The sequence below is a fragment of the Eutrema salsugineum genome, unplaced genomic scaffold (genome assembly GCF_000478725.1).
Source record: "Eutrema salsugineum unplaced genomic scaffold, Eutsalg1_0 scaffold_2, whole genome shotgun sequence".
Taxonomy (NCBI): Eukaryota; Viridiplantae; Streptophyta; class Magnoliopsida; order Brassicales; family Brassicaceae; genus Eutrema; species Eutrema salsugineum.
Genome location: NW_006256829.1, coordinates 14,089,543 through 14,113,826, shown reverse-complemented (window position 1 = coordinate 14,113,826; position 24,284 = coordinate 14,089,543). Strand labels below are relative to the sequence as shown.

The 24,284-nt window shown below is 37.9% G+C and overlaps 5 protein-coding genes across 5 annotated transcripts; 3 read left to right on the top strand and 2 right to left on the bottom strand.

The window, feature by feature from the left end:
• Positions 1–1,608: 1,608 nt before the first annotated feature.
• LOC18016603 (flavonol synthase/flavanone 3-hydroxylase) lies at positions 1,609–3,295 on the top strand (the record flags this gene model as incomplete). The annotated part of the gene is made up of 3 exons (XM_006401952.2): positions 1,609–2,063; positions 2,203–2,545; positions 2,880–3,295. Coding segments are annotated over 2 exons (552 nt in total), but the record flags the coding sequence as incomplete, so codon positions are not given.
• Positions 3,296–12,132: 8,837 nt separating this feature from the next.
• Positions 12,133–13,795, bottom strand: LOC18018683. The gene is made up of 3 exons (XM_006401951.2): positions 13,355–13,795; positions 12,525–12,720; positions 12,133–12,416 (listed from the first exon to the last, which is right to left on the bottom strand). The coding sequence occupies exons 1-3, from the start codon at positions 13,718–13,720 to the stop codon at positions 12,325–12,327; spliced, it is 654 nt and encodes a 217-aa protein (XP_006402014.1). The 5' UTR covers positions 13,721–13,795; the 3' UTR covers positions 12,133–12,324.
• A 205-nt stretch (positions 13,796–14,000) lies between these two features.
• On the top strand, positions 14,001–15,883 carry LOC18018682 (polyadenylate-binding protein 1). The gene is made up of 6 exons (XM_006401950.2): positions 14,001–14,251; positions 14,359–14,461; positions 14,714–14,781; positions 15,015–15,206; positions 15,299–15,414; positions 15,535–15,883. The coding sequence occupies exons 1-6, from the start codon at positions 14,096–14,098 to the stop codon at positions 15,578–15,580; spliced, it is 681 nt and encodes a 226-aa protein (XP_006402013.1). The 5' UTR covers positions 14,001–14,095; the 3' UTR covers positions 15,581–15,883.
• A 284-nt stretch (positions 15,884–16,167) lies between these two features.
• Positions 16,168–18,768, top strand: LOC18018681 (probable RNA methyltransferase At5g51130). Its single transcript, XM_006401949.2, has 8 exons — positions 16,168–16,571; positions 16,674–16,788; positions 16,945–16,992; positions 17,262–17,502; positions 17,791–17,878; positions 17,956–18,021; positions 18,119–18,187; positions 18,430–18,768. The coding sequence occupies exons 1-8, from the start codon at positions 16,365–16,367 to the stop codon at positions 18,517–18,519; spliced, it is 924 nt and encodes a 307-aa protein (XP_006402012.1). The 5' UTR covers positions 16,168–16,364; the 3' UTR covers positions 18,520–18,768.
• A 14-nt stretch (positions 18,769–18,782) lies between these two features.
• On the bottom strand, positions 18,783–21,546 carry LOC18018680 (RNA pseudouridine synthase 7). The gene is made up of 12 exons (XM_006401948.2): positions 21,310–21,546; positions 21,185–21,228; positions 21,039–21,116; positions 20,854–20,954; positions 20,658–20,745; positions 20,347–20,425; positions 20,169–20,251; positions 19,991–20,056; positions 19,690–19,746; positions 19,469–19,597; positions 19,092–19,300; positions 18,783–19,008 (listed from the first exon to the last, which is right to left on the bottom strand). The coding sequence occupies exons 1-12, from the start codon at positions 21,449–21,451 to the stop codon at positions 18,909–18,911; spliced, it is 1,176 nt and encodes a 391-aa protein (XP_006402011.1). The 5' UTR covers positions 21,452–21,546; the 3' UTR covers positions 18,783–18,908.
• Between the last annotated feature and the right edge of the window lie 2,738 nt (positions 21,547–24,284).

Here is a 24,284-nt window from a genome sequence, read left to right as displayed (position 1 = left end):
GGAATCCCTGAAAATGCAACCGTCGCTGCAGTGATTAGATCCCACCGCAGAAGGAGACATCGAACAGGGCAGTTGAATCAGATAGAAGAAGCTATTACTGTTGTTAAAAGGGATCGAAAGGAGGGAGAAGACATTTACCTTTGGAAAGCTTCGGCGAACAGATACAAGGGAAAGTTCTCAACAAAGAGCACTTGGAATCATATTCGAGAGGCTCATAATCTGGTGGATTGGCACAAGGGAGTTTGGTTCAAACATGCCACGCCAAAGTACTCTTTTTTACTTGGCTGGCTGTTTTGAACCGACTATCTACGGCAGACCGGATGTCGAGTAGGGGAGGAACGAATCAGGGAAATTGCGTTCTCTGCAATCACTCTCCGGAATCTCGAAATCATCTTTTTTTCGAATGTAACTACTCCTCTAATGTTTGGAAAGCTCTCACCTCTAAACTTTTAGGAACATCTTACTCAACGGCTTGGGACTCTCTGCTCATCAGGATCAAAACCTCTGATACGGATCATATCAAGATGTTCATCACAAGATACATCTTCCAGTCTGCAATATATCATATATGGAGCGAACGCAACCGTCGGCGGCATGGAGAAAATCACACGCAACCACAGCAAATGATCAATCTTCTTGATAAGAACATGTGAAATCGGTTCAGTGCTATTCGGCTGGCTGGAGACAAGAGATACGAAGACGGGATGTTTCGTTGGTTTGCACGCCTTTAGCTATTATCACAAGTAGCTTCTCCAAAATAGTTTTTCTTTTTCTCTATTTAAAGCTCTAAATTTCTCAAAACAAAGAAGCAGTCATTGTAAAACAGTTTTTTTGGTGTGAATAAATTTAACATTCATTTCAAAAAAAAAAAAAAATTTCAGATTTACATATAATATTATCAATATAAACACTAGTTCATAAACTATGATTTTTAAAAATTCATGGGTTCCATTTAAAAAAAAAATATTAGGCAATAAGAAGAGCAACGCATGACCCTTACAAACAAACACATGTCATTATTCTTAAATAGAAGGGGTTTTTGCTAAAAATAACCCAAAACTTAGACTTTGAATACAAAAGTAAACCCCTGAAAAAACATTTGGCAGAAATAACCTAAAGGATAGTGAAAAGACCATTATTGTATGAGTAAACAAAAAACGGATGTCCTAATTACTGTTTACACCCTGACGAAGTCTACTAAAGAGAGAAAAAAGTCTAATAGTAGACTTCATTTTATCGAAATGAAGTCTACTAAGTAAGTAAATCTGTAAATTTAATTTTAAAATTTAGAAAATATTACTTTGGTATCAAATTTACGTTCATAAATTCCGTAATCGTAACCCAAATGTACAAAAATTATTTTTTCATATTGCTAAATAGAAATTTAGGTTTTTAAATTAAGTAGAAGAAAATTTATTATTTAGGTTTTAAAAGTTGTAAACTTCTATATTAAAGTCTACTAAACCGAATAAATTAACCTAATCGAAATTTAAACCAAAATTAAACCAAAAATAATATCTTAACTAAAATTTTTTTTTCTCGTGTAACCCTAATTTTTTAGTGAAAAAAAAAACTCTCCCCCTCTTTCCTAAATGGCGCATCGCTTGACGCTCTTGTTTGCTTCTCTCGCCGCTCGTGCTCCCCTCTCTCGCCTCTCTTCTCACCATCCAGCTAGACTCATCTGACTCTTCTCGCACCGTTGGATGTCGCTCTTTCTGTCGAACAGCCTCCAACTTCGCCAGATCCGTTGGTGAAAAGATCTCTAAGCGTGCGGTGGTGAAGGCGAGCGAAGAGTGGGGGATATCCCAGGTCGTTAACCACGGGATTCCGACGGAGCTGATACGACGGTTGCAGGAAGTCGGAAGAAAGTTCTTCAAGCTTCCTTCGTCGGAGAATGAGTCCGTCGCGAAACCGGAGGATTCAAAAGACATAGAAGAATACGGAACGAAGCTGCAGAAAGATTTAGAAGGCAAAAAAGCATGGGTCGATCATCTCTTCCACCGAAACTGGCCACCGTCTTGCGTTAATTACAGATTCTGGCCCAAGAATCCACCTGAATACAGGTATTATACAAAAGTTTCTATCTTTTTAACCAAAAGTTTCTATCTTTTTAACCAAAAGTTTCTATCTTTTTAAAAAGTTTCTATCTTTTAACCAAAAGTTTGTAATCGTAATCGTCGTGGTACTCTGCTTCTGTGTTAGGGATGTGAACGAAGAGTACGCAGTGCATGTGAAGAAGCTGTCGGAGATATTGTTAGGGATTCTCTCGGAAGGGTTCTCTTGGTTTTGTGTTACCTAAATGAGTTCTCTTCCTGTCCTGAATTCTCTGATTTTGTCTTTACGTGTCCTAAAATTGTTGTAAATTTTGCGGTATGCCTATTGTGATGTGACTTGCTTTCAGCATGGACATTGGAGCTCAGAAGATCTTAAATGGAAAAGAAGATAACTATGGAGGTTTGTGGTGAACTTGATGGAGATGGAACCCATGGATGCTCATGATTTTGATGCAAAGTTTGACGTTTCACTTAAAGCATGGAAGGATCAGGTATCCAAAATGTTTTCTTTTAATATAACATCTGAATTTAGACAGAACGTTTAAAGTTTGGTCTCCACTGAGTATTGGTTTTGTTTTGCTCCTTTTAACATGAATTTTGACTGCCATTGAACACAATTTCGACACAATTGCTTTACACCCTAATCAGGTACATCGAGTCATTGAGTATAAAACTCATCTTTCAGTACTTAAGCGCTTCTTATAATTCAGTTATATTGAAACGTTTTCATATCTTCATCCTTGTTATAATTCTGAGATTGCATGATTGGCAAGGGATCTCATATATTGCCATGGCAATCAAATGCTTCGTTTCTTTGGCTTGCAGGTTCTAAATGGCGGAATCTTCCAAAGTTATTTATCTTCACATTGCTGGACATGAGATTTCTGAAGTAAAATCCCTTTTCTTCTTCTTCTTTCTCTATTGTTTTTTTGTTCTTGTTCTGTCAATGAGTTAATTAGAAAATTATGCATCTCGATTTTGTTTCTTGTTCAACATAATGATTTGCTTCAGCTTATCCAACCATTTGGTGTCAGCAATAACCGAGATTGTCCAGAGTCCATCGGTGGAGATCTACCAAACCATAACCTTAACAAACTTTGTCATTTGTAATAGCTCTGTTTTTTAGATTAATAGTAATTTTAATGACTTTTGTTCTAATAGAAATCATGTCTCTATTATATCAGTGTTTTTGTATTAACGATTATTATTAAATTCTAATTGATTTTTTTTTGAAACATTTACACTAATTGCCACAATTAATCAATGGCAATGTGTGACAAATTGCCACATATTATATTGCAGTAATCTTGCTTTGTGAAAAAAACAATTTTTGTGGTAATTCGTTACATTGGGCCACAATTATTTTGTATTAACCTGTGGCAAATTTGCCTGTAATATTTTCTGGATAAGTTGTGGCTAATTAATCAGAGAATATTGTTGTGGCATTCTGTAGTAATTTTGCCAAAAATTGCCACAAAAATATGTTTGTAACAACTCTATAGCCACAAATTATGCTCGTGATAATTTGTGGTAAATGTCTACATTGCCAAAAAAATTTAATGCTTGCCACGTAATTATTTGTTGCAATAAACAATTTTTTTTGTAGTGTGTACTATAACTGTTATCTTGCAAACAGAATACAGAAGCAATACACAAGTTCTCATCCATCGTTCTCTATAAATCATATTCTGTGATAAAACACAAAGAAATCATATTAGCAAGCAAAATTATGATCACATTATTGCAAATACATAAGTAACAATTTTTCTATATAAAAAACTTCGTGTGCAGACTTCATCCGTAAACTGCTGGAAAAGCCTACTTTTACAAGATAACTAGCTTATAAATCAAAAAAATCGATTCCACAATAAATTTTGACTTAAATCAAATGAAAATCATTGAGTAGTTCAACCATTTGCTAACACGCATATCCAAACCTAAAAATTCAAAAAAAAAACCTAATAATAAGCTACTTTAATAAACATATCCAAACCGAGCAGACTTCGTGTGCAGACTTCATCCGTAGACTGCTAGAGAAGTTTACTTTAATAAGCTAACTAGCTTAAAAATCAAAACTTCTGATTCAACAATAAATATCGATGAAATGAAATGAAATTCACTGGGTAGTTCAATCACTTCATAAAAAGCATTTCTAATCCAAAAAATAAAAAAATTACTTTATAAATTTGCCTAAAACGCGTTTTTAAAAAAACTACAATAAGTAGACTTCTAAAGCAGACTTCAAACGTAGACTGGCGAAGAAGTCTACTTTTTCATAGTGAAGTCTACTAAAGAAGTCTACTAAAAAACAGGTTATTTTTGCAATTGACCATTTCGTTGACTTTTCCTTCAGTAGACTTCAGAAGTAGACTTCCTGCCAAAAAGGTTACTTTAGCATTTGACCGATGCATTGATTAACAAAGTAGACTTCATGTACGAGTAGACTTCTCAGACAGACTACTTTTGAAGTCTACTTTTTCAATAGAAGTCTACGGAAAAAAGGTTATTTTGCAATTGAATTTTTTGAGTAGACTTCACTGTGAAGTCTACTTAAAAAAAGATTCCTTCTAAGTTTGACCGAAAAATATAAGTAGACTTCCCAAAGAAGTCTACAGTTTTTAGACTTCTTTCTGAAGTCTACTGCAGCTTTCCGGAGTTTTATGAATTTTTTAATTTTTAAAAAACTTTAGTCAAACACTAAAATGACCTATACGTTTTTGGTCAAACTACAAAAGTAACTCAAAAGTAGACTTCTTGTGCAGACGTAAACAGTAGACTTTAGAAAGAAGTCTACATTAAAAAGTCAAAATACGGTCAACTACAAAAATAACCTCTTTTCTTTCGTAGACTTCTTAAGCCTTCAAATGAAGTCTACTATGCTTTTTTTTTGTTTTCAAAGGATATCGAGTAGACTTCTCGTGAGGTTTAATGAAGTCTACTTTTAAAAGTCAATTGCAAAAATAACCTTATGTTGACTAGTAGACTTCAGTATACTTCACGAGAAGTCTACTTTCGCGATATGAAAACTGAAATATGGAGAAATTGAAGTGCGACGATTACCTTTAACAAAATTGAGCTCGGCTACAGTTCTTTTAAGCACCCAGAACTCAGGATTTCACCAAAAATAAGCATCCCATATGTTAAGTAACCAGAAATCACCAAAAATGCATGACTTTTGGCATTGTAACTTAGCCCAGATGTTTTGGAGAAGAAATTATGAAAGAATTAGGAAGGTTATGAGTGAATGAGCTCAAATCTTTACTTATTACAGCTTTAAAATTGGTTGAGAAGCATTTATTCTATTTTCATGGTTGTTCATGGTGGTTGAAGAAATTGAAGAAGATGGCATTCTCGTAATAAAAAGGTTTTTAGAAGGTCCAAGGAGACTTTAGCCAAATTAAATAAAAATTGAAATAATAGATGTATAATGGCATTTTCGTTAATAGTTTAAGTGGGAAGGATAAAATTGTGAGAAAACGGCAAAAGTTGGAGAGAGAAAAAAAAGAGTTTAGTTTGGTGTTTGACTTTGAAATATGGGTTAAATCTGAAACTCTCCATAGAAAAAAAAAAAGAACACTTAGAAGTCTAAATCTGAACCAATATTTCTCTAGCAAACATTATTCTTCCTCTGTATTGGTGATTATCCTTCCTTCAGCTGGTTTTATCTCTGATCATGGGTAAAAAAAATTAATGAGTTCATCAACAAACAATGAAACTAAGAAGTGGGTAGAAGATTAACCATAATATAATTCAACACCAATTGGATGGTGCCATTTGTAATTGGTTTGCACTCTGTTCTCAATACGATTATTATATATCAATACAAGAACTTGACATGAGTAAAGATTCTAGTCATACTGAATCTAGACTCGTTGTCAGCTGTTTTTCCTTTGTTCTTTGAAGTTATGAGACATCACATTCCCGTTCATCGACTTACCAACAAAAATATTGCTTTAATGTCTGATAGGTTTAGTCTTGAGAGTAATTTAATGTTTTTCTGATAAAAGAATATGTTGGGTTAAAATCAAAACTATAAAATATTTTTTCCAGAAACGACATAATTGCCTTTGGGCAGAAAACAATGAGAAAATTATAAAACAATAGACCTTGTTTTGTTCATGTTACATATCTTTAGTAAATAATAAAACTAAAACTAATCCGAACTGATTACTCTTTTTTTACTTAAAGATGCATGTCCACACAAGATACCATGAAAATAAATCAGAAAATTATATTTAAAATTAAAAATAAACATAAACAACAATATAAAATAGTAGAATTCAAGGAGAAACAAACAACAGTCAAACAATATATAACATCCATTCACAAATATGTTACCAGAAAAAAATAATACAAACCTAAACTAAAACAGGATTTATACACACAAAGAAAACTCTTTTCTATGGTTTTGAACCTTCTAAAAAGATCAAAATAATAAATTAGAGAGTTTACGAATATCAATTATGCAAATTAGAAGTTCTAATAATTTGTTGACCAAAAAATGTACTAATAATTTATTTACAAGTACCTGTTAGATTAATTATTTGAATATGTGATTGCAAAAATTCGAACCAATCACCTATAGTTTGCGGGATGAATTCTATGTTCAAGGAATACAATAAAAAAGCTCAGGTCAATCTATATTTACGAACAATAACTCAAATATATCCACAGAAAAAACTTAATAAAGAGGAACACGAATATCTAATACTAGAGCAACAAAATTTATATATAGATTTACAAAGCAAAACAAAAAAACAAAAATATGATATCTCAATGACTAATCGCATAGAGATTAAAACAGGAGTTAAAAAAATAAGATAGCTGTGATGCATAGTAATATATAACACAATAAAAAAAGCATAGATATTTGACCGGTTAGCATAGAAGAATCCCGATCAGAACAAAACGATTAAAAAGTTAGCATGGAATAACAACCAACTAAAAAAACGATATAATTTAAACCAAATCGGGATATACAAAAAATGTACAGTATTTGTAAAAAATAGGTGGACGAGCTTTATAAAAAATTGCTAGACCTTAGGAGATGGTTGTTGTATGTAAAATATATGTAGGTGATACGGATATATATAGTAGGATATATGCTTTAGGGTTTAGGGTTTCGACGTCAGTGCTCCATTACCAGAATCGGTGGCTCTGACCGAAAACAAAATCGCTGGCCCATTATCAAATAAAAAGCCCTGTCACAGGTTTTTACACGTAGAATTAATGATCGGCCTATCAAAACAAATTAAAATGACACATAATATTTTTTCATTAATGCCACGTAGGACAATTCCTGTGGAGACGAAAACCTAAGATTTTTGATCTTGCAAATAATAGTTTTGTGAGCAAAAACTCGCAAAATCAAAACTTGTAAAGAAACTTAGAGGAATCCGAAATTTCTAAGGTTTATCGCAAGAACACAAAGATCAAAAAAGGATTTTTATTGATGTGAAAAGTGTTTAGTCATATTACTTAGGGTTGCAAAAGTTACATTGTGGATAAAATACACCGACTATTTATACAAATGTTCTATAAACCACCTAGCCAAGAATCTCTGGAAAGATTCTCGAAAAATTTCCTTATTTCTTCGCCCAGCGATCGCCTTAAACCTTCATCTAGGTTTTAGACATCGTGCTTGCTTTAATGGGCTTCGCACCTTCTTGGCTAGGCCCGTTAATGCTGCTTGTCCTCTGGCTCAGCCTGTTAATCTAACATTGGGCTCGATTCAATTGTTTCTCCTTACTCAGCTCGGCCCACTACCGCAGCGAGGACCAGCACGGCTCGTCATAACGCTGCTGCATGGCTCGGCCCAACTAAACCTTGTTGTCACGGTGCAGCTCGTCTTGATTGGGCTTGTTGTCGCGGTGCGGCTCAGCTCAACTTGTGTCGCGGCTCGGGTCTGTTTAGTGGAATGGGCCTAGTATCCTTCATTTTATACTTAGTCATCTTTTGGATAGCTAAACTTGTCGGGGTGAAATCCAACCCCAACAATTAGCCCCCGTGCTTGTTAGCTTTGGGGGCGAAGATGACGAGGTCAAAATTATCAGACCAAGGTTAGCTGTCAGATATATATATTTTATCTCTCCGAACCGAGGATATCCAACCCATAATGCCATGTTTATGTCGAGCCATAGTACGGCAAACTTCATCTTCTTGCAATCGAGCTGTACTGAGCCATGACGAGAAAGTGATGTCGCCTCGGTGGTGTATTGAAACGAAGTCCATGACGAGGCGTTTGTCGAAAGTTAAGAGCAAGGTGTTTTTTGAGGAATTTAACGCCGAGGCGTGTGTAAGACAGTTAACGTCAAGGCGTTTTTCAAGGAAGTTAATGCTGAAGCTTATGTAAGAAAGTTAATGCTGAGGCGTTTTTCAAGGAAGTTAATGCCGAGGCGTGTGTAAGAAATTTAACGCCGAGGCGTGTGTAAGAAAGTCAACGCCGATGCATTTTTGGAAAGAGTTCATGTCGAGGCATGTTAGATATTTTTGGGTAAGAGTTTTACGCCGAGATGTGTGATCTAGATGCGGCTTGTTACTGGACTTAGTCAGGAGAAGTGAACGCTACAGGTTTCACACGCTGCTATTAGGATCTTTTGCTATTTACAAGCCTCCTTCATTGTTTTGTTGAAAAAGTGTCGAGCAGGTCGAGTTGTCTAATTGCTATTGTCATCAAGACAAGATGGTAATGGAGAGAGGTTGAAGAGATGCTAAGCCAACAAGGCGAAAGGATGTCGAGCCGACAAGGTAATATGATACCAAGGCGACAAGGCGAGATAGTGCCTAGACGATGAGGCGAGGTGATGCTTAGGCGACGAGACAATGATGGCAAGGCGACGAACCGAGATAATACCTAGCTTACAAGCCGATACGATTCCTAGGAAACAAGGCGAGGTGATGCCTAGGTGACGATACAAGATGACGTCTAGCTGACGAGGCAAGATGATGCCTAGGCAAAAAGGCGAGATGATGCCTAGGCGACGAGCCGAGATAATGCCTAGGTGACCAGCCGTGATAATACCTAGGCAACAAGGCGAGGTGATGCCTAGACGACGAGCCGATGATGGCTAGGCAACGATACAAGATGATGCCTAGCTGATGAGGCAAAATTATGCCGAGGCAAAATTATGCCTAGGCAAAAAGGCAAGTTGATGCCTAGATGACGAGCCGAGATAATGCCTAGGCGACGAGCCGAGATAATGTGTAGGCGACAAGCCGAGATAATGCCTAGGCGACAAGGTGAGGTGATGCCTAGGCGACGAGTTAATGATGGCTAGGCGACGATACAAGATGTAGCCTAGCCGACGAGGCAAGATTATGCCTAGGCAAGAAGAAAGATCATGCATAGGCGACAAGCCGAGGTAATGCCTAGGCGACGAGCCAAGATAATGCCTAGGCGACAAGGTGAAGTGATGCCTAGGCGACGAGCCGATGATGGCTAGGCGAAGATACAAGATGACGCCTAGCAGACGAGGCAAGATTATGCCTTGGTGAAAAGACAAGATGATTCCTAGTCGACAGGCCAAGGTGAAAGTTGTCAAGCTAATCGAGAGCAGAGTGAGTTGAGGTGAGGATGAGATAATATTTTAATCTAGCCGAACCAATCTGAGGATGCCATGGACATCTCTCTTGGTCGAGCCAAAGTGAGTATGCCATAATCGCACTGTTTCTTGCTGGACTGAGGTGAGATAGTTTTGATCTCATATTTCCTTGCCAAGCCAAGAGCATACGTAAGTATGTAGCTGTGCGGATATAAGATAGATCTTGTTTATTGGAGCGAGAGTTGACGAGTTCAAATATATTTTAGGAGTTGGTGTACAAGCAAGCTCTGGTGACGTAACAAGCTGATGGACTTTAAAAGAAAGTGTGACACGTTGGAGTCTAGGAACTCGTCTTTTCGGTATAATATGACCACGAAGATAGTGTTTTTTTGTTGTTTTTTCGGCAGTCGTGCTGAAGTGTTTGTACGGTTTATGATGAAGTATTTAGGCTGAATTTTTTCTGGTGACGAGGTGGGGGCTGAAATAGATTTCCGAACCCGTGCGTGAAAACTTTTTCACAATATGTTTAAGGACCGGCATTTCCGAGCTGATATATATGTTTAGCCAGGTTTTTAGAATTCACTTTGATTTTTAGGGAATGTAATGTAGTCTCGACTTATATTCCCGAATACGATAGTGAATTGGTGCAACCGATGTGTTTAGTCTGAGATTTATATAGCGTGCTTTATTTTGATCCGTAGAAGATGTCTCTTGCACCTTCGTATTAGGAAAAGTGGTAAAAAATCCATTTAGAGAATTTTTTTCTTGTTGTCTCGTTGTGGCCAGCAGCGAGACGAGGTGTCTAGTCTGTAAGTGTTTAGACGTCAAAAAGTAAGATACGAGTATTTTTTATTGAAGCAAAGCTTTTTTCCGAAGTATGGAAAGTTTTTCCCGAAGCGAGATAGTAACGAGGTTTTGTCATAGAAAAAATAATAGATAAGTGAAAAATTTTCCGAAACAAAATGATAAAGAAATTTAAGGTAAAATGATAGAAAGTGAAAAGCTAGCCAAAGCAAAACGAAAGCTAGTAATAGCTAGGTCAACGAGCCGAAATCTAACAAAAATGTGTAAGTATATGTATATGTACCTACTTCCCTCACCCCTCTTTTTTAGGAATGGGGACAGCTAAACCCATCCAAAGATAGACTTCCTACATACCCTTTGCAGGGATCAAGCCATCTCGTAGTTCATTTTTGGTGTAGCTTAGTGATAATTTTGTTTGACTGACGATACCGTGTTGAAAAAGTATTGTAATCCACCTGTTTTTAGTATACTTTGAGGACCCGGCTGTGCTTCCTCGTCATATCTCCTTCCTCACTTAGAGGAATCACCTTGGTTCGGTTGATCATGTTGTTCGTCCTCTTTTCCTTGTTCGAAATCATTCAGGTTTACGGCATCACCAAATTTTCTGGTTGAAAAGTTGTATGTCTCTTCGTAACCATTGGAGTTCATTGTCCATGTATCCCACGGAACTTCCATGCACTCCTTCCTACTTGGTAGTTATGGGCATCACTGGTCTCAGGTTCTTCACGGTGCACATATTCTTTGTTGTGGACATTTCTTCTAAGGTGTGGTTTCGTGGTGACGTTCTGGATTGCTGTCTTTGCTGCCTCGTATTTTTTGTCTAGGATCTTTATCTCTTCTTTGTTGACTATGATGTCGGAGGCTTGGTGCAAATCATCTTGGATTATGAGGGGCGTATGCAGAGCGATCTCTTTTCTGAAATCTATTTTGTACCATAGTGACCTTTTCAATGCTGCGAGGGCAGCTTTTTCGCTTACTCCTTCTACCTTGGAAACAACTGCTTCGAATCGAGTCATGTAATCTCGAAGAGTTTCGTTTGGTCCTTGAGATAATGTCCATCAATCAGTGTCAGAAGTTCTCCGATCCATGAACATCGAATATTGCTTAAGGAATAGAGCGGAGAGTTGTTGGAAGGTGTTAATCGAATTGTGATCTTACCTGGAAAACCATTCCAGTGCAGCTCCCTTGAGGTGTTCCACAAACAAGAGGCAGAAGCCAGCATCCTTCTTCTGCTCGGTCAGGTTTGCTGCATTTTTTGTGAAGGCTCATCCCATTGCGATACGGAAGGCCGTGATATGCGCCTTTGGATCTGTGGTTCTCTCGTAAAAAAGAATTATGACCTTGCCTAGCTCGGGGATCCTTGCTTTTGTGATCTTAGCCATAAATGGTGTTCTTTGGGTTTCTTTGAGCATACGATTAATTACTGGCGCAACGCTTGTTGTGTTGTGCACCTGGGACTTCATGGCTCGGATCTCAGCGACCGTTCGAGCCATAGAGGCTCAAAGTTCTTATATCCCCTCAGCTTAGGCTTGAGTCATTCTTCGTGGTCGGGGAAGTCGTCCCTGGCCTCCTCTTCTCAGCTCTCCCTCAAACTCTACTTGCTTGGCCCATCAGAGGTTCTCTTCTAATGATTGATGAATAAATCATATGTCCTTTTATATGTCTTGTGAATCACACACATTAGAAATATTTCTTAATGTTCTCAAGTTTCATTTTGGATCCTTATTGTTCGATCTCAATACTGTATTTGTTTTTTTTATGTCAAATGCTATCCAAGATGTTTATGAATACATAGCTTCTATATAAGTTGACATGTGGACCATCCATACACGATGAAGGAATATAGAGAACCCAAGATATATATCATAAAACACTGTTACAAAATAATGAAATGAGAAAGAACAAAAAAAAAGAAGCATAGTGTTTCATGCCCAAACTCTTTTCCGAGGGGAAAGATCAGAAGTCTTGATATCATCTATTTTGGCCGCCATTATGAAATCGTTCATGCTTAAACCTCCTGTATTGTTCATCCAATAATAAACAACAAACAAATTGTTTTAAGAAACCTATAAACTACTAAAGCTCCAACGTACGATAATGTTTGTTTTGTTTTGATTTGACATACCAATGGAAGCAGTGGATAGTTCAGCTCTAACTTGGGTAGGATTTTCTAAATGGAGAGAAGGGTAATGACCAGAAGCTTCAGCAACCTTAGAGATCCTGTTTATAAGCTCAACACCGCACCCGAAATCCCTCACTTTCCACATGCATCTTATCTTCAAACCGCCTGCTACGTCCTCTACTATACTCCATCCCAAAACCTGAAACATTTACATATAGATAGCACATCATTAGAGTAGTCACGGTGAATCCAAATCTAGTAGAACATATATGATTATGAACACAATTCTTGTGATTTGTGGCAAACAACACAGAGTTCATTTAGTTATAAACAAACTATGACATACAAAACTTCAGATTGATTTATAATATTTGCCATTGTGAACACTAGTTCATAAACTATGACTGAAAATTCATGGATTCCATTTAAAAAAAAAAAAAATTAGGCAATAAGAAAGAGCAACACATGACCCTTACAAACACTTCTAACTTTTTTTTCAATCTATTAACCATCATTCCTATCCTGAGTCACACAATTCTAACTTTCTGGAACTTGATATTCGTTTGAGATTTATTACAAATGTGAAATGTCATGGTTGTAATTTCAAAAGTCAATTTGATAGAGAACATTATCGCATAAAAAATTCCATAAACATAACTATGAGTGGACTTGTATAGATACCTAAGAAGCTTCTACTGAGAAAAGAAGGTTTCAAAGTTTTGAGTCGTTACGTTAAACCCCTTTATTCACAACATTTTGATTACTGACGAACTTGTCAAATCAAAACTCGAACATTTTAGAACCAAAAAAAATAATTTTCAGCGAAAATTGACCTTATGGAGGAGAGTTTTGGCATCTTCGGCAGATAAAGGAGCCATTGAAGGCGAAACAGGGGAGCATTGAAGCTGCGAGAGGGAGAGAACAGAGGCGTTAGGAATCAGAATCTTATGCTCAGTGCTTTGGTTCCCCAACACTTTATCTCCGAATTGGCTCGCAATTTCCTCAGGGTAAGGGTCTCGAGCCCCGAAATCGCCCAGAAAATCCTGCGCCAGATTATTCCGGGTTACCGTTAACCGGCCGAGTTTACGGTGGGTCAAAATCGCCGGTGAGAAACCCAAGAATTGAACGGTGGTGCAAGGAGGAAGTTGACGGAGGAATGAGACGGAGATATGACACGGCGGAGATGACGTGGCAGCCATCGTCGTCGTCGTCGTTTTGCTCTGTTTTTACAGAGGAAAAGATAGAATTTTCAGTTTTTCGATTTCAGACCACACTTCTTTAGTTTATGAAAGGATGAGGTGCCATGTCATCAAGAGTGGGACCTACATTAAAGCTAAAGTAGGGTCCACTTAACACGTCACGTCCATTGTAAGGTCCAATACTTTTGTTTTTTAAGATTTGATTATTCCAAAATTACCCCTTTTGGATATCTGTTATTACGAACAACCCTTTTTCCCCTTTCTTGCTCGATTTTCAAGCCCTAAAATTCCGAAGCTTTTGTTTTCTCGCTTTAACGACAGTCGCCGAGTGAGAGAGAGAGAGAGAGAGATAGAGAGATAGAGAGAGAGAGGAGGATGCCGCTGCACGATGAGCAAGAGCACGAGGTGTACGGTGGAGAGATCCCTGAGGAGGAAGAAGGAGAGATGGATACGGAGGAGTATGAAGAACACGGCGGAGAAGAAGGCGCAGCCGCCGGAGATGAGGAGCTTGAACCTGGTTCTAGCTCTAGGGTATTGGGGTTTCTTCGATCCAGCTTTTGATTTTATCTAATTGATCCTTTTTCAAGTTTCCAACTGTATTTATTTACTCTTTTGTTTTTGCTCGTATGGTTGGGTAGGATTTAGAGGACATGAAGAAGCGAATTAAGGAGATCGAGGAAGAAGCTGGGGCTTTGCGTGAAATGCAAGCCAAAGCTGAGAAAGATATGGGTTCTGGTCAAGGTTTGTTCTTATCTTTAGTTGTGCTGATTCGTATCTGAACTTATATTTCAGCTTCAATCTTTGACAGATTAGGTTGAGAGAGATTGTCTTGTTGATTATGAACTTGGAACCTTTTAGTAAATCAAGGAATCTATTAAGAATTTAGTAATTTCTTGTTTTGGTGCAGAATCGATTGTAGTCTTCTAGGCAAGAATACTCTTTAGAGCTAATCAGGTCAATGCCCTTTTGTTTTTTTGTTGCATATCAATGAAGACCCTTCAAGTGGTATTAGTGCAGCTGAGAAGGAGGAAGTGGATTCTCGTTCAATATATGTTGGCAATGTGAGGCTTCCACCATCTCGTATATGCTTGAATCGTTTTCACAGAAGTTTGTTTATATTGTTGTGGTATCAATGAAATTTGGTGGCTGATTCTCTTAATCTCTAGTAATTACACCTGCTAAATATATACTTAAATCCTATTCTCTCCATCTTTGCTTTTATCATTATCTATGATGTGTTAGTCCGCGATGATTCTTTAGCTTTCCTGTGTCTTTGGTGTGTTGTGTATGTTAGGTGGACTATGCATGTACTCCAGAGGAAGTCCAGCAGCATTTTCAATCATGTGGAACAGTTAATAGGGTTACGATTCTGACAGATAAGTTTGGCCAACCTAAAGGTTTTGCCTACGTCGAATTTGTGGAAGTAGAAGCCGTTCAGAATTCTCTTATTTTGAACGAGTCAGAACTGCATGGTCGTCAGATAAAGGTACAAACTCGCTCAATGACCATGTAGTTAATTTAATTGTCTTGTACCTAAAGATAATTGTCATTACAAAACTTCGTTTAATCCATTTTCAGGTATCTGCTAAGAGAACCAACGTCCCTGGAATGAAGCAATTCCGAGGAAGGCGTCCCTTTAGACCCATGAGGGGATTCATGCCTGGACCTCCATTTTATCCTCCATATGCTTATGGGTACGTTCTTAAAACTTCTCTGCCTCCTCTCTTTTAACCAGCAACGGTTTGTTTGATTCAGTGTCTATGTATTTAGAGAGATCATTAATGATATATGTTGAAAATTGTGAATTTATGCAGGAGAGTTCCTAGGTTCAGACGGGCCATGCGTTACAGACCATACTGATTAAAGGCAAAATTGGTGTTAAAAGTTAGCAGCTTGCCTTTTTGCTTCAGGAAGTGCTTTTTTATCATCAGCCTGGTTCATCGTGTGCAAAAGTTGCTTCGATTAACAAGAGATGATGTTGAAGAATTTTAAAGAGGCAAAGAAGAAGAGAATTATGTTTAGAATTTCTGTACAATATTTTGATGAGAGAAGAGCAACATTTTGAGTTCCTTTCGTTTTTATCTTTCAACACTTTAGTCATAAACTCATAAAAGCTTTCTATTGAGAATGACCTCCACACTACTTGAAAAAAAAATCTGATTTATAAACCTTTTTTTTAAAGGTTTGTGTTTGTGGTAAAATTTGAATTGTATGGTTCATTGGTGCAATTTTTGGCATTTTCTTTGGGTTTTCGTAATTCCCATAACAAAGTTACTCTTTGCCAATTAATTTCTCAACAAAAGGCTTGAGCATATCATTACAGCTAAATGAAACTTTCTATATTTGCAATAGTCGGTTTACGAAAATAATAATTCCAAAATAAACGAGAATTACTAGTTAAGAGTCACGTTAAACCCTTTTTTCGACTTTGACAAAAATCCCAAAAACCTTTAACGACGTTTCTTCTTCTTCCTCGCTTGCTGCGCCGCTTAATCGACCTCTCCAGTAAACTTCCGTAGCAAAGCGTCTTCGAATATTCTCTTAGGCGATTTGATCGCGGTAACATAGAAACCCTAGCTCCGCGAGATTTGTCCAGCCGCACAATTTCCCAGTGTTCATCAACAGGCGGCGTGTGAGCGAAAGAATGGCTCGGGACAACGATCAGAAGAAGAAGAAGCAGAAGAGGAAAAGAAGCAGTGAGAATAGTGTTGAGAAAGTAGTAACTAATGAAGAGAAGCAGAAGCAGAATCAGAAGCAGCAACAACAAGGGCAACAAGGGAATCCAAGCAAGAAGAAGAAAAGCCAAGAGGTTTTTCCATTCGGAAACTACAGAAACTACTATGGATACAGAGTGAGCCTGCTCGTCTTTTTTGATGTTTTAGAGTGTTTTCTGTGATTGGTTTTAAGTATCTGATTTTGGGTCTTCTTTTTGACAAAACTTAAAATGTGTTAGATTGGCCATGACATGGATGAGGATCCTCGGCTTAAAGTGTTGAAGAAAGAATGGTTTCAGGGCAAAGACTGTCTTGACATTGGCTGCAATAGCGGGATTATGACTATCCATATTGGTAAATTTTCTTATGCTTCTTATAAATTTGTTCACACATTTTTTCAAGAGCACTGAAAAGGTTTCTTTTTTCTTTGTTATAGATTGAAGCTGTTGGCATCTACATTTTTCAAGTATTGTTATCTGATATATTGGTTTTTCTTTTTTTTTTCTTCAGCTAAGAAGTTTGGTTGCCGGAGCATTCTTGGAGTTGATATTGATTTAAGTAAGAACTATTAGTTGTCATAATATCTTCCAACTTTTTTTTTTTCTATGTAGGAAATGAATTAAACTGTTAACTACATACGTTGTTATTCAAGGCTGCACAAAATGTATTAGTTTGATTGAATCTAGTATCTCATATTAAGTCTGAACTAGTGAAACACAGAACAGTAGATACTTTAATCCTGATACGTATTTTGGAAGCTTTCATAACTTTTATCTTGTTTAAGTAATCGTTTCCTGTGCATTGAACTAGATTTCCTTTGGTTGAAGGTCGAATTGAGGATGCTCACTGGCATCTTAGGAAGTTTGTCAGAATGCAGAACTCTGCTATGCCAAATGAAAAGAAATCTAGCTCAGAGGGTTTGAAGGAGCAATCTGTATCTCTCTCCGATGGTGAGACAAAGACAGACAGCCAAGAAACTAGAAACCTGTCTCAGATTGTCTCGTTTCAGAAAGAGAACTTTGTTCAAACTCGAAATCTTGACGACAATCGTTATGATACTATTCTATGGTAAAGTCCTTTCTTCTTTGCCCATTTTTTCACTCGTATGTTTGGCTTCTTCTTCTTTGAGAGAATTGGCAACATAAGAAAGTTACCCATTTTGTTGGTAATGCTCATACCACAAAATACGTATGAGACTCAACTACTGTAATTGAGACAATATTTGCCTGAGGTTTTCGGCTAAAGAATCTTATGTCACTAAGCCTTTTGATCTCACGGTTTCCTAAAGGAGGTCTCATCTTTAGTTAATCCAAATACAAACAGTTTTATTGATGGCATCTTTGCTCTTTGATGCAGTTTGAGTGTGACAAAATGGGTTCATTTGAATTGGGGTGACGACGGTTTGATAACCTTATTTTCAAAGATTTGGCGCCTTCTTAACCCGGTAACTACATTGTACTTGAATGTGTCCATTTTCTCTTCTCATATGCGCAGCAATTGACTGTTGGCTTTGCTTTTCAGGGTGGTATTTTTGTAATGGAACCTCAGCCTTGGAAATCTTATGAAAACAATCGTCGTGTCTCAGTGGTGTGTAGATACACAAAGTTTCTTTCTATTGTTTCAGAGTGCACAAGTTAGTTCTATATATAGAGTTTTAATCTGTGTTTGTCTTCTGTAATTGCAGACAACTGCAATGAATTACCGAAATATTGTTTTACGTCCAGATCGTTTCCAAGAAATTCTTCTTGATAAGGTACTCTTCTTCTTCTCCATTTACTTCCTTACTTTGCCTATACTCTTACCTGATCTATAAATTATGCCATGCATAGTGTCGTGTTGTTCAAAATTAGATCAAAAGTTTCAGGTAAAGTGTAGATCAGTATTGTGTGCAGCGAAGTACTGTTGGCTTCTTTTTTTTTTGTCATTTGATCTCGGTGGGAAGTTTTAGGGTCGGATTCTCACGTTCAAAGTACTTGTGTTGTGGTTTTGGCACAGATTGGGTTTAGGACAGTGGAAGACCTTACATCAAGCTTGTCCGGCGCAAGCAAAGGGTTTGATAGACAGATCCTTGCATTCCAGAAATGAACTTAACAACTACAGGCCTCACTGAAGAAGAAGAAGTTTAGTTTTTGAAAAGCCTTGTGAAAATCAAATTAATTTGCGGTTAGGTAAGAGTATCGGCAAAGGTTTTGAACACTAAGATGTGAAGCACAACTACAAATCGCTTCATACTTAATATGTAACGTAGTTTTGCTATTAGGCTCTCTAATCCAATTCCAAAGTGGTTCTCTTTTTGTACACGGTTTCAGCTGATAATGGCACAGAACCTATTGCGTAAAGTCTGAGAGTGAGATGAGAGGATCTTTAAATTTAATGATACAACTTGATATTCTTCCAGGCATACAATAAAGTTGCCAAAAATGTTGGTGATAACAATTACATCTTCTTGTCTACGAAATGACAAATAAATCTGGTTAAAGCGATGCCCAAGAAGGATAAGGACATTCGTATTCCCATCCCGTTCCAGAGTATCGAACACAATGCAACCAAAGAGCCTCGTCATGCTCCTCGTACCTGCATAATTAGAAACATGAGACAACATTTTGGCTCAAATACAATAAGAACACGATGGTGGTTTGATAGTCTATCTTTATTACCCTTGTGGGATCAACTTTGGGCAGTTCGTGCACATTGGGTCGATGCTGAAATCTTCGCTGGAATACACGTAGTCGTTTGGGGAGACCATCTTTTTCTCACCCGCATCAATTCTTTTGGCAATCTTGGTCTCAAGATTATCCACGTGTCGATGGAGATAAAGCGGGTCATTCGCTATGGGATGCCCTGTATATTGTAGATGCACTCGTATCTACCAATAACCAAAAAACCGAAATGAGAAACACCAAAAAGGCCTAACTCTCTCTATTTACTCTCCTCATGGTTAGTAAGATGTAAAGATTGAGTTTTTACCACTATAATATGTATAATGGCTGATAAAATCGGCATTATGTAATACGTATAATCATCACTAGCTTACTTGATGAGTTCGCCCTGTCACTGGTTCACACAAGACGAGGCTATGAGTCCCATTTGTGTCGATTCTAGTGAACTTGGTACACGCAGGCTTCCCCTTCACCTTCTTATCGTCACCACTCGAATTGGCGTCCTGCGTAGATCATACACATTCCAATATTTTACTTATAAATCTCAAATGGAAAACTTTATGCTCTGTATCTAGAGGGGTAATGTTGGCTTTACCTCTGCTGTGCTTATTCCTTCGCTGCCATTATAATTTATGTTGGCGTTGACTATTTTCTGACACATCAAAGCCATGCAGATGCATCAAATAAGCTTTCCAACCAAAAGTCCCAGGTATTTACCATATGATAACTCTCTCAAGATTAGCTGGTAAATCTCGAGATTTGGATGCTATCACTTGCCATAAATCAAGTTTTAATGTTCATTAGTACCGTAGTGAGTATCATTCCGTGTACCAGTATATAGTTGGCAATTACAAACAGCCAAAATAATCATCAATAACGTGAAAAGGACTACAGACCTCATCTTCTGGGAACACGCCAATAACCTTTGCAATATAACGTTTCTTCACCATTCCACCCTCAATCTGAAACAACCAAGATGACTACTAACTATGACATTCTGATTATAACCAGAGCCAATAGCATCTTATGAGTTATGGTATAGCCAAGCAAAATGGGATCAATTCGAACGAGTACCTGTTGCCTGAAAAAATCAGCTTTTGCAGCAGTTCTTGCTATGATGAGCAATCCAGAAACCAAACGGTCTAATCGATGTATAGCTGTAATATGATGCAAGGATAGCTCGTATTGTATTATTTTGGAAAATGGTAAACTAAGACTAAGCATCATCGTCTAATGATGTTGTGCTGGATACGAAATAGAGTGCCCAGGTCATGTTCAGCATCAAGGATTCCAACAACCGTGTTCTTGCGGTATTGACCACATGGATGCACCTATAAAACAAGAAGAAGATCGACGCTGTCACCAAAATAGCAATCACACACCACAAAGGCATTTAAGCATGTTATGTATATAATTTAAAAATTTGTATCCACATCGTTTGATATATACTAATTCAATCATTCGGAGCAAAACGCAGTTCACACATTCTCCAGCAAACGAGCACACAACATGTTTCCTCTCCAAAGACCACATGAAATGAAAATTATACAAAGGAATACTCACAGGAATAGAAGCTGGTTTGCAGACAGTAACAACATCAGGTTCTTTCACAAGGATCTCTACATCATCAGTCATCACCGGTGGTTCATGCCTGAAACCTTCCACACATTTCTAAAATTTAGATATACATTCAATGCAATCACAAAACCTGAGCTACACTTCTAAGTTTGGACCTGAACAAGTTAGCTTTAAAGACAACCTGTGGACGAAGTGAGTAATCTTCTGCGATGATTTCACAATATATGAAACTGGTACAATCTCACCATCGACTTTAATTCTTCCACATTTGACAGCACCAACCTGGCAACAATGTTTGAGCTAAATCATAAGATAATCACATTTACCAATTCACTTTCAGATACAAAATCATGAGCAGGAACATACATAATACTCACGAGCTCTTCCTTTAAACTCATCAGCGAACAAATCCACAATTGTTTTCCCCGTCCAGCGTTTATTCACCTGCATCGAACCAAATTTCAATATCTCCCCTGTGACTTTAGAGCTATAAGGAAGATAAAATTACTTACATGAGAGATGAATTCGAAGTAGTACGGCCTCACATGGCGCCTCCCTGCCACAGACAAAATCAAAGCAATTAGAAAAACCTAGAAAATTAGTTGAATTTAGAGAGATTTGAGGTTCGTTTATTTACCGCCATGGAAGATGTAGTCTTGCTTCTGTGAGAGTTTCGGAGATGTCTGCAAAAGTATTTCAGTGTTCATGGTAGTGGCGATGGCGGAAGAGACGGGCTTCTCTACGGCGTCGTAGTCGTCGTCTTGCTTCTTTCGTTTCATTGGTTTTTCTTTTGATATTTAGAAATTATGTTTAGAGGTGGTCGTTATCAATCTAAACCCAATTCTAACTTCAAAAGACCCGTACCCTTGTTATTACTTATTCGTTTTGGGTTTAAGCAAGTTTTAAGCTAAACCAAATCCAATTAGTATGGGATGTGTTCATCATACCTTAGAAGAGAAAATTAAATGTTTAGTAGCTTTTGGGTTTTTCTCTATCTACATTTTGGGTCTGTTTGTTTATCTGTCGCAGGTAACTGCGGCTGCGGCTTCCAGCTGATTGTTGTTCGTTGAATTTATTCAGCGTTGTGGCTTGAATTAATGTGATTAGTCGGAGAGATCAGTTCTGCGTTTGGTCGCAGGTCGCCGCTACAACCGCAGGCGTCAGACAAACTAACAGATTTTTTATTTATTTTTTTGGATTGCTTGTATAAACCCCAAAATGGTATAAAATTTGACATTTATATCCAAAAATGTTTGAAAAATATGGTCTAGATGATTAGACAATATAGATTGTCTTACCAAAACTTTCTCTATATTCTAATCAGAATAAGGACAATTTTATTGAGAAGACCAATAAAAGCCTTAGACATAGTTAGCCTCGGTATGATCTCTCAATATCAATACGAAGCGAACATATGGTTAAGTATGAAAATAATAAGGCATTTTGTCTGATTTAGCAAGAAGCTCTCAGGCCTAATAAGAAGTTTCCTGAGTCAATATGAACGTTGGAGAGAATAACAAAGTTAAAGAGAAGTGGTTAGAAGCTTATAACCACATATGATTTAGGGTTGTTTTGAAAATAAGGACGTTTTTAAGTTTTTATTTGAGAAAATGGTAGTTTTAAGTTTTAATTAGTCAGGGTAGGGACATACTTTCATAATGCCAAACTTACCCTTCTCTCTGAGAGAGAGAGATACAGAGCAGTCTGTTCCTTAGAGAGAGACAGACGCAGAAAATATCGTGGGTTCCAGGCGTAGTCTACGTCCGCGCGCATAACAGCCGGGAAGAGAGCACTCACGCGCGTGATTGGGTCGTTTTTTGGGCCTGATTTCGAATTTCGGAATGAAATTCCCAAAACCACCTTACTGGGCCTCGGTTATGGGCCGAAAACTACCCAACTCATTACACGCAAAACTACCCTTCCCATTCTCTTTTTAATTTTGACGGGAAAAATTGTGGTTAATTAGAGATAATGGAGATAAATTTGGTTAAAATAAGAAACAAAGTACCCTAACCAAATTAGAAAACCTAGTTTCCCTTTCCAGAAGATGTTGAAATTGAAGGGGAAATTATGCGATGATCAAGAGGACAACAACCACGGTTAGTTACTTAATCCTATTATTGTACACCCATAGATTTGTCATTGTTATTTTCGAATTTTTTTTCGGACTGGTGTCTGTTATTTGCCAGTAGTTTTTTAGATATGGTGTTCGCGAATTGCAGTGGATGCGTTCATTCTTGTTATGGCGGGAACGTGGATAAGGTACTATACAGGAGAATGGGATTTCAAAATGGACATATCTCGTCGTGGAAGGTGCATAAATTGCAAAGATGTGTCCGGACCAGATGATTTGAGAAATCTGATTGCGCATGAGTTCGGATTAGACCCGAGAGTTGTTTCAGTGGAGATTTCCTACTGGTTTGATGATGTTCTAGCTGAGCTTAATGGTGATGGGAGTTGTCCATGTGTAATAGTTACTCCTCGAGAGTACAAATTCTTCCTTTCGCTGCATAAGTCTGACAAGTCTGTGAATTTATTTGTCACATTCAAGGAGTCAGTAAATGGTAAAATGGTGAGATTGAAACGGAAGGAAAGTCTTGAAGTTCAAATAGCGAGGGAACAGCGAAAGTCCTTAGGGCCAACAAACTTCATAGCCTCTTCTTCGGCAGAGTCTAGTGAACCCGATGATGAAGCAGATGATGAAGATATCGATGATTGTTTGCTGATAGCACATGCCGAGAAAGTAGAGGCAGAGGCCGCAATGAACACCTCCAAAGGTGTACAACTTGAAGCTGTCTCTGTTATCCATCATCCATTGGGATTAAAAATGTCCCAGGAATCAGAGAAAGTAGAGGCTAAGGCCAGCACTAACACCTCCGTTAATGTAAAACCTGATGTTCCAAGTCACGCTGTCTCTGTTGACCACCCTGAGTTGGAATTAAAAATGTCCCAGGAATCAGACGAAGCGAGAGATTCGGAAGAGAAGGAAGCCGATGATGTTGATGATGACGCACACGGCTCTGATGATGATTATGATCCGGATTATGATTTTGACTGGTGGAATGATTACGTACTAGCAGATGGTAAGGGTTTCCATTCTAAACCTGGATTTGATGAGGATAAGGATGACTCTGGTAGTTCAGGGGGTTGTGGAAGTACTCGCGGAAGTGAGCCGAGTGATTCAAACCATATGGACAACTCCATTGTCTTAACAAAGAGTCCTATTCATTTTCCTGGAAGAAAGAGGACTGTATGTGAGAATGTTGTGGCTCCCCATGGAGATGATGATGATTTTGTGCAGACTCCGACAGGTGATGTCAGTTGGGGGCGTCAGAATGGCGGTGCATAGCTGAAGAAAGCGATTAAACGTACAGAACTATATGGATTTCCGGATGTGGCACCAGTCTCTGATGAAATGGGAGGGGATTTCGATGAACTTGATTTGTCAAATGAAGATGGAGAGATATGGGTTGGGAAAAAGTTCAGGAACAAGGAACACTTTAAAATCACGTTGGCCATCAATGCGCTGAAGAATATAGTGACGTTCGAATTCAAAAAGCATACGAAGAAGTACACAGTCGCCGAATGTCCATCAAAGATATGTGATTGGAG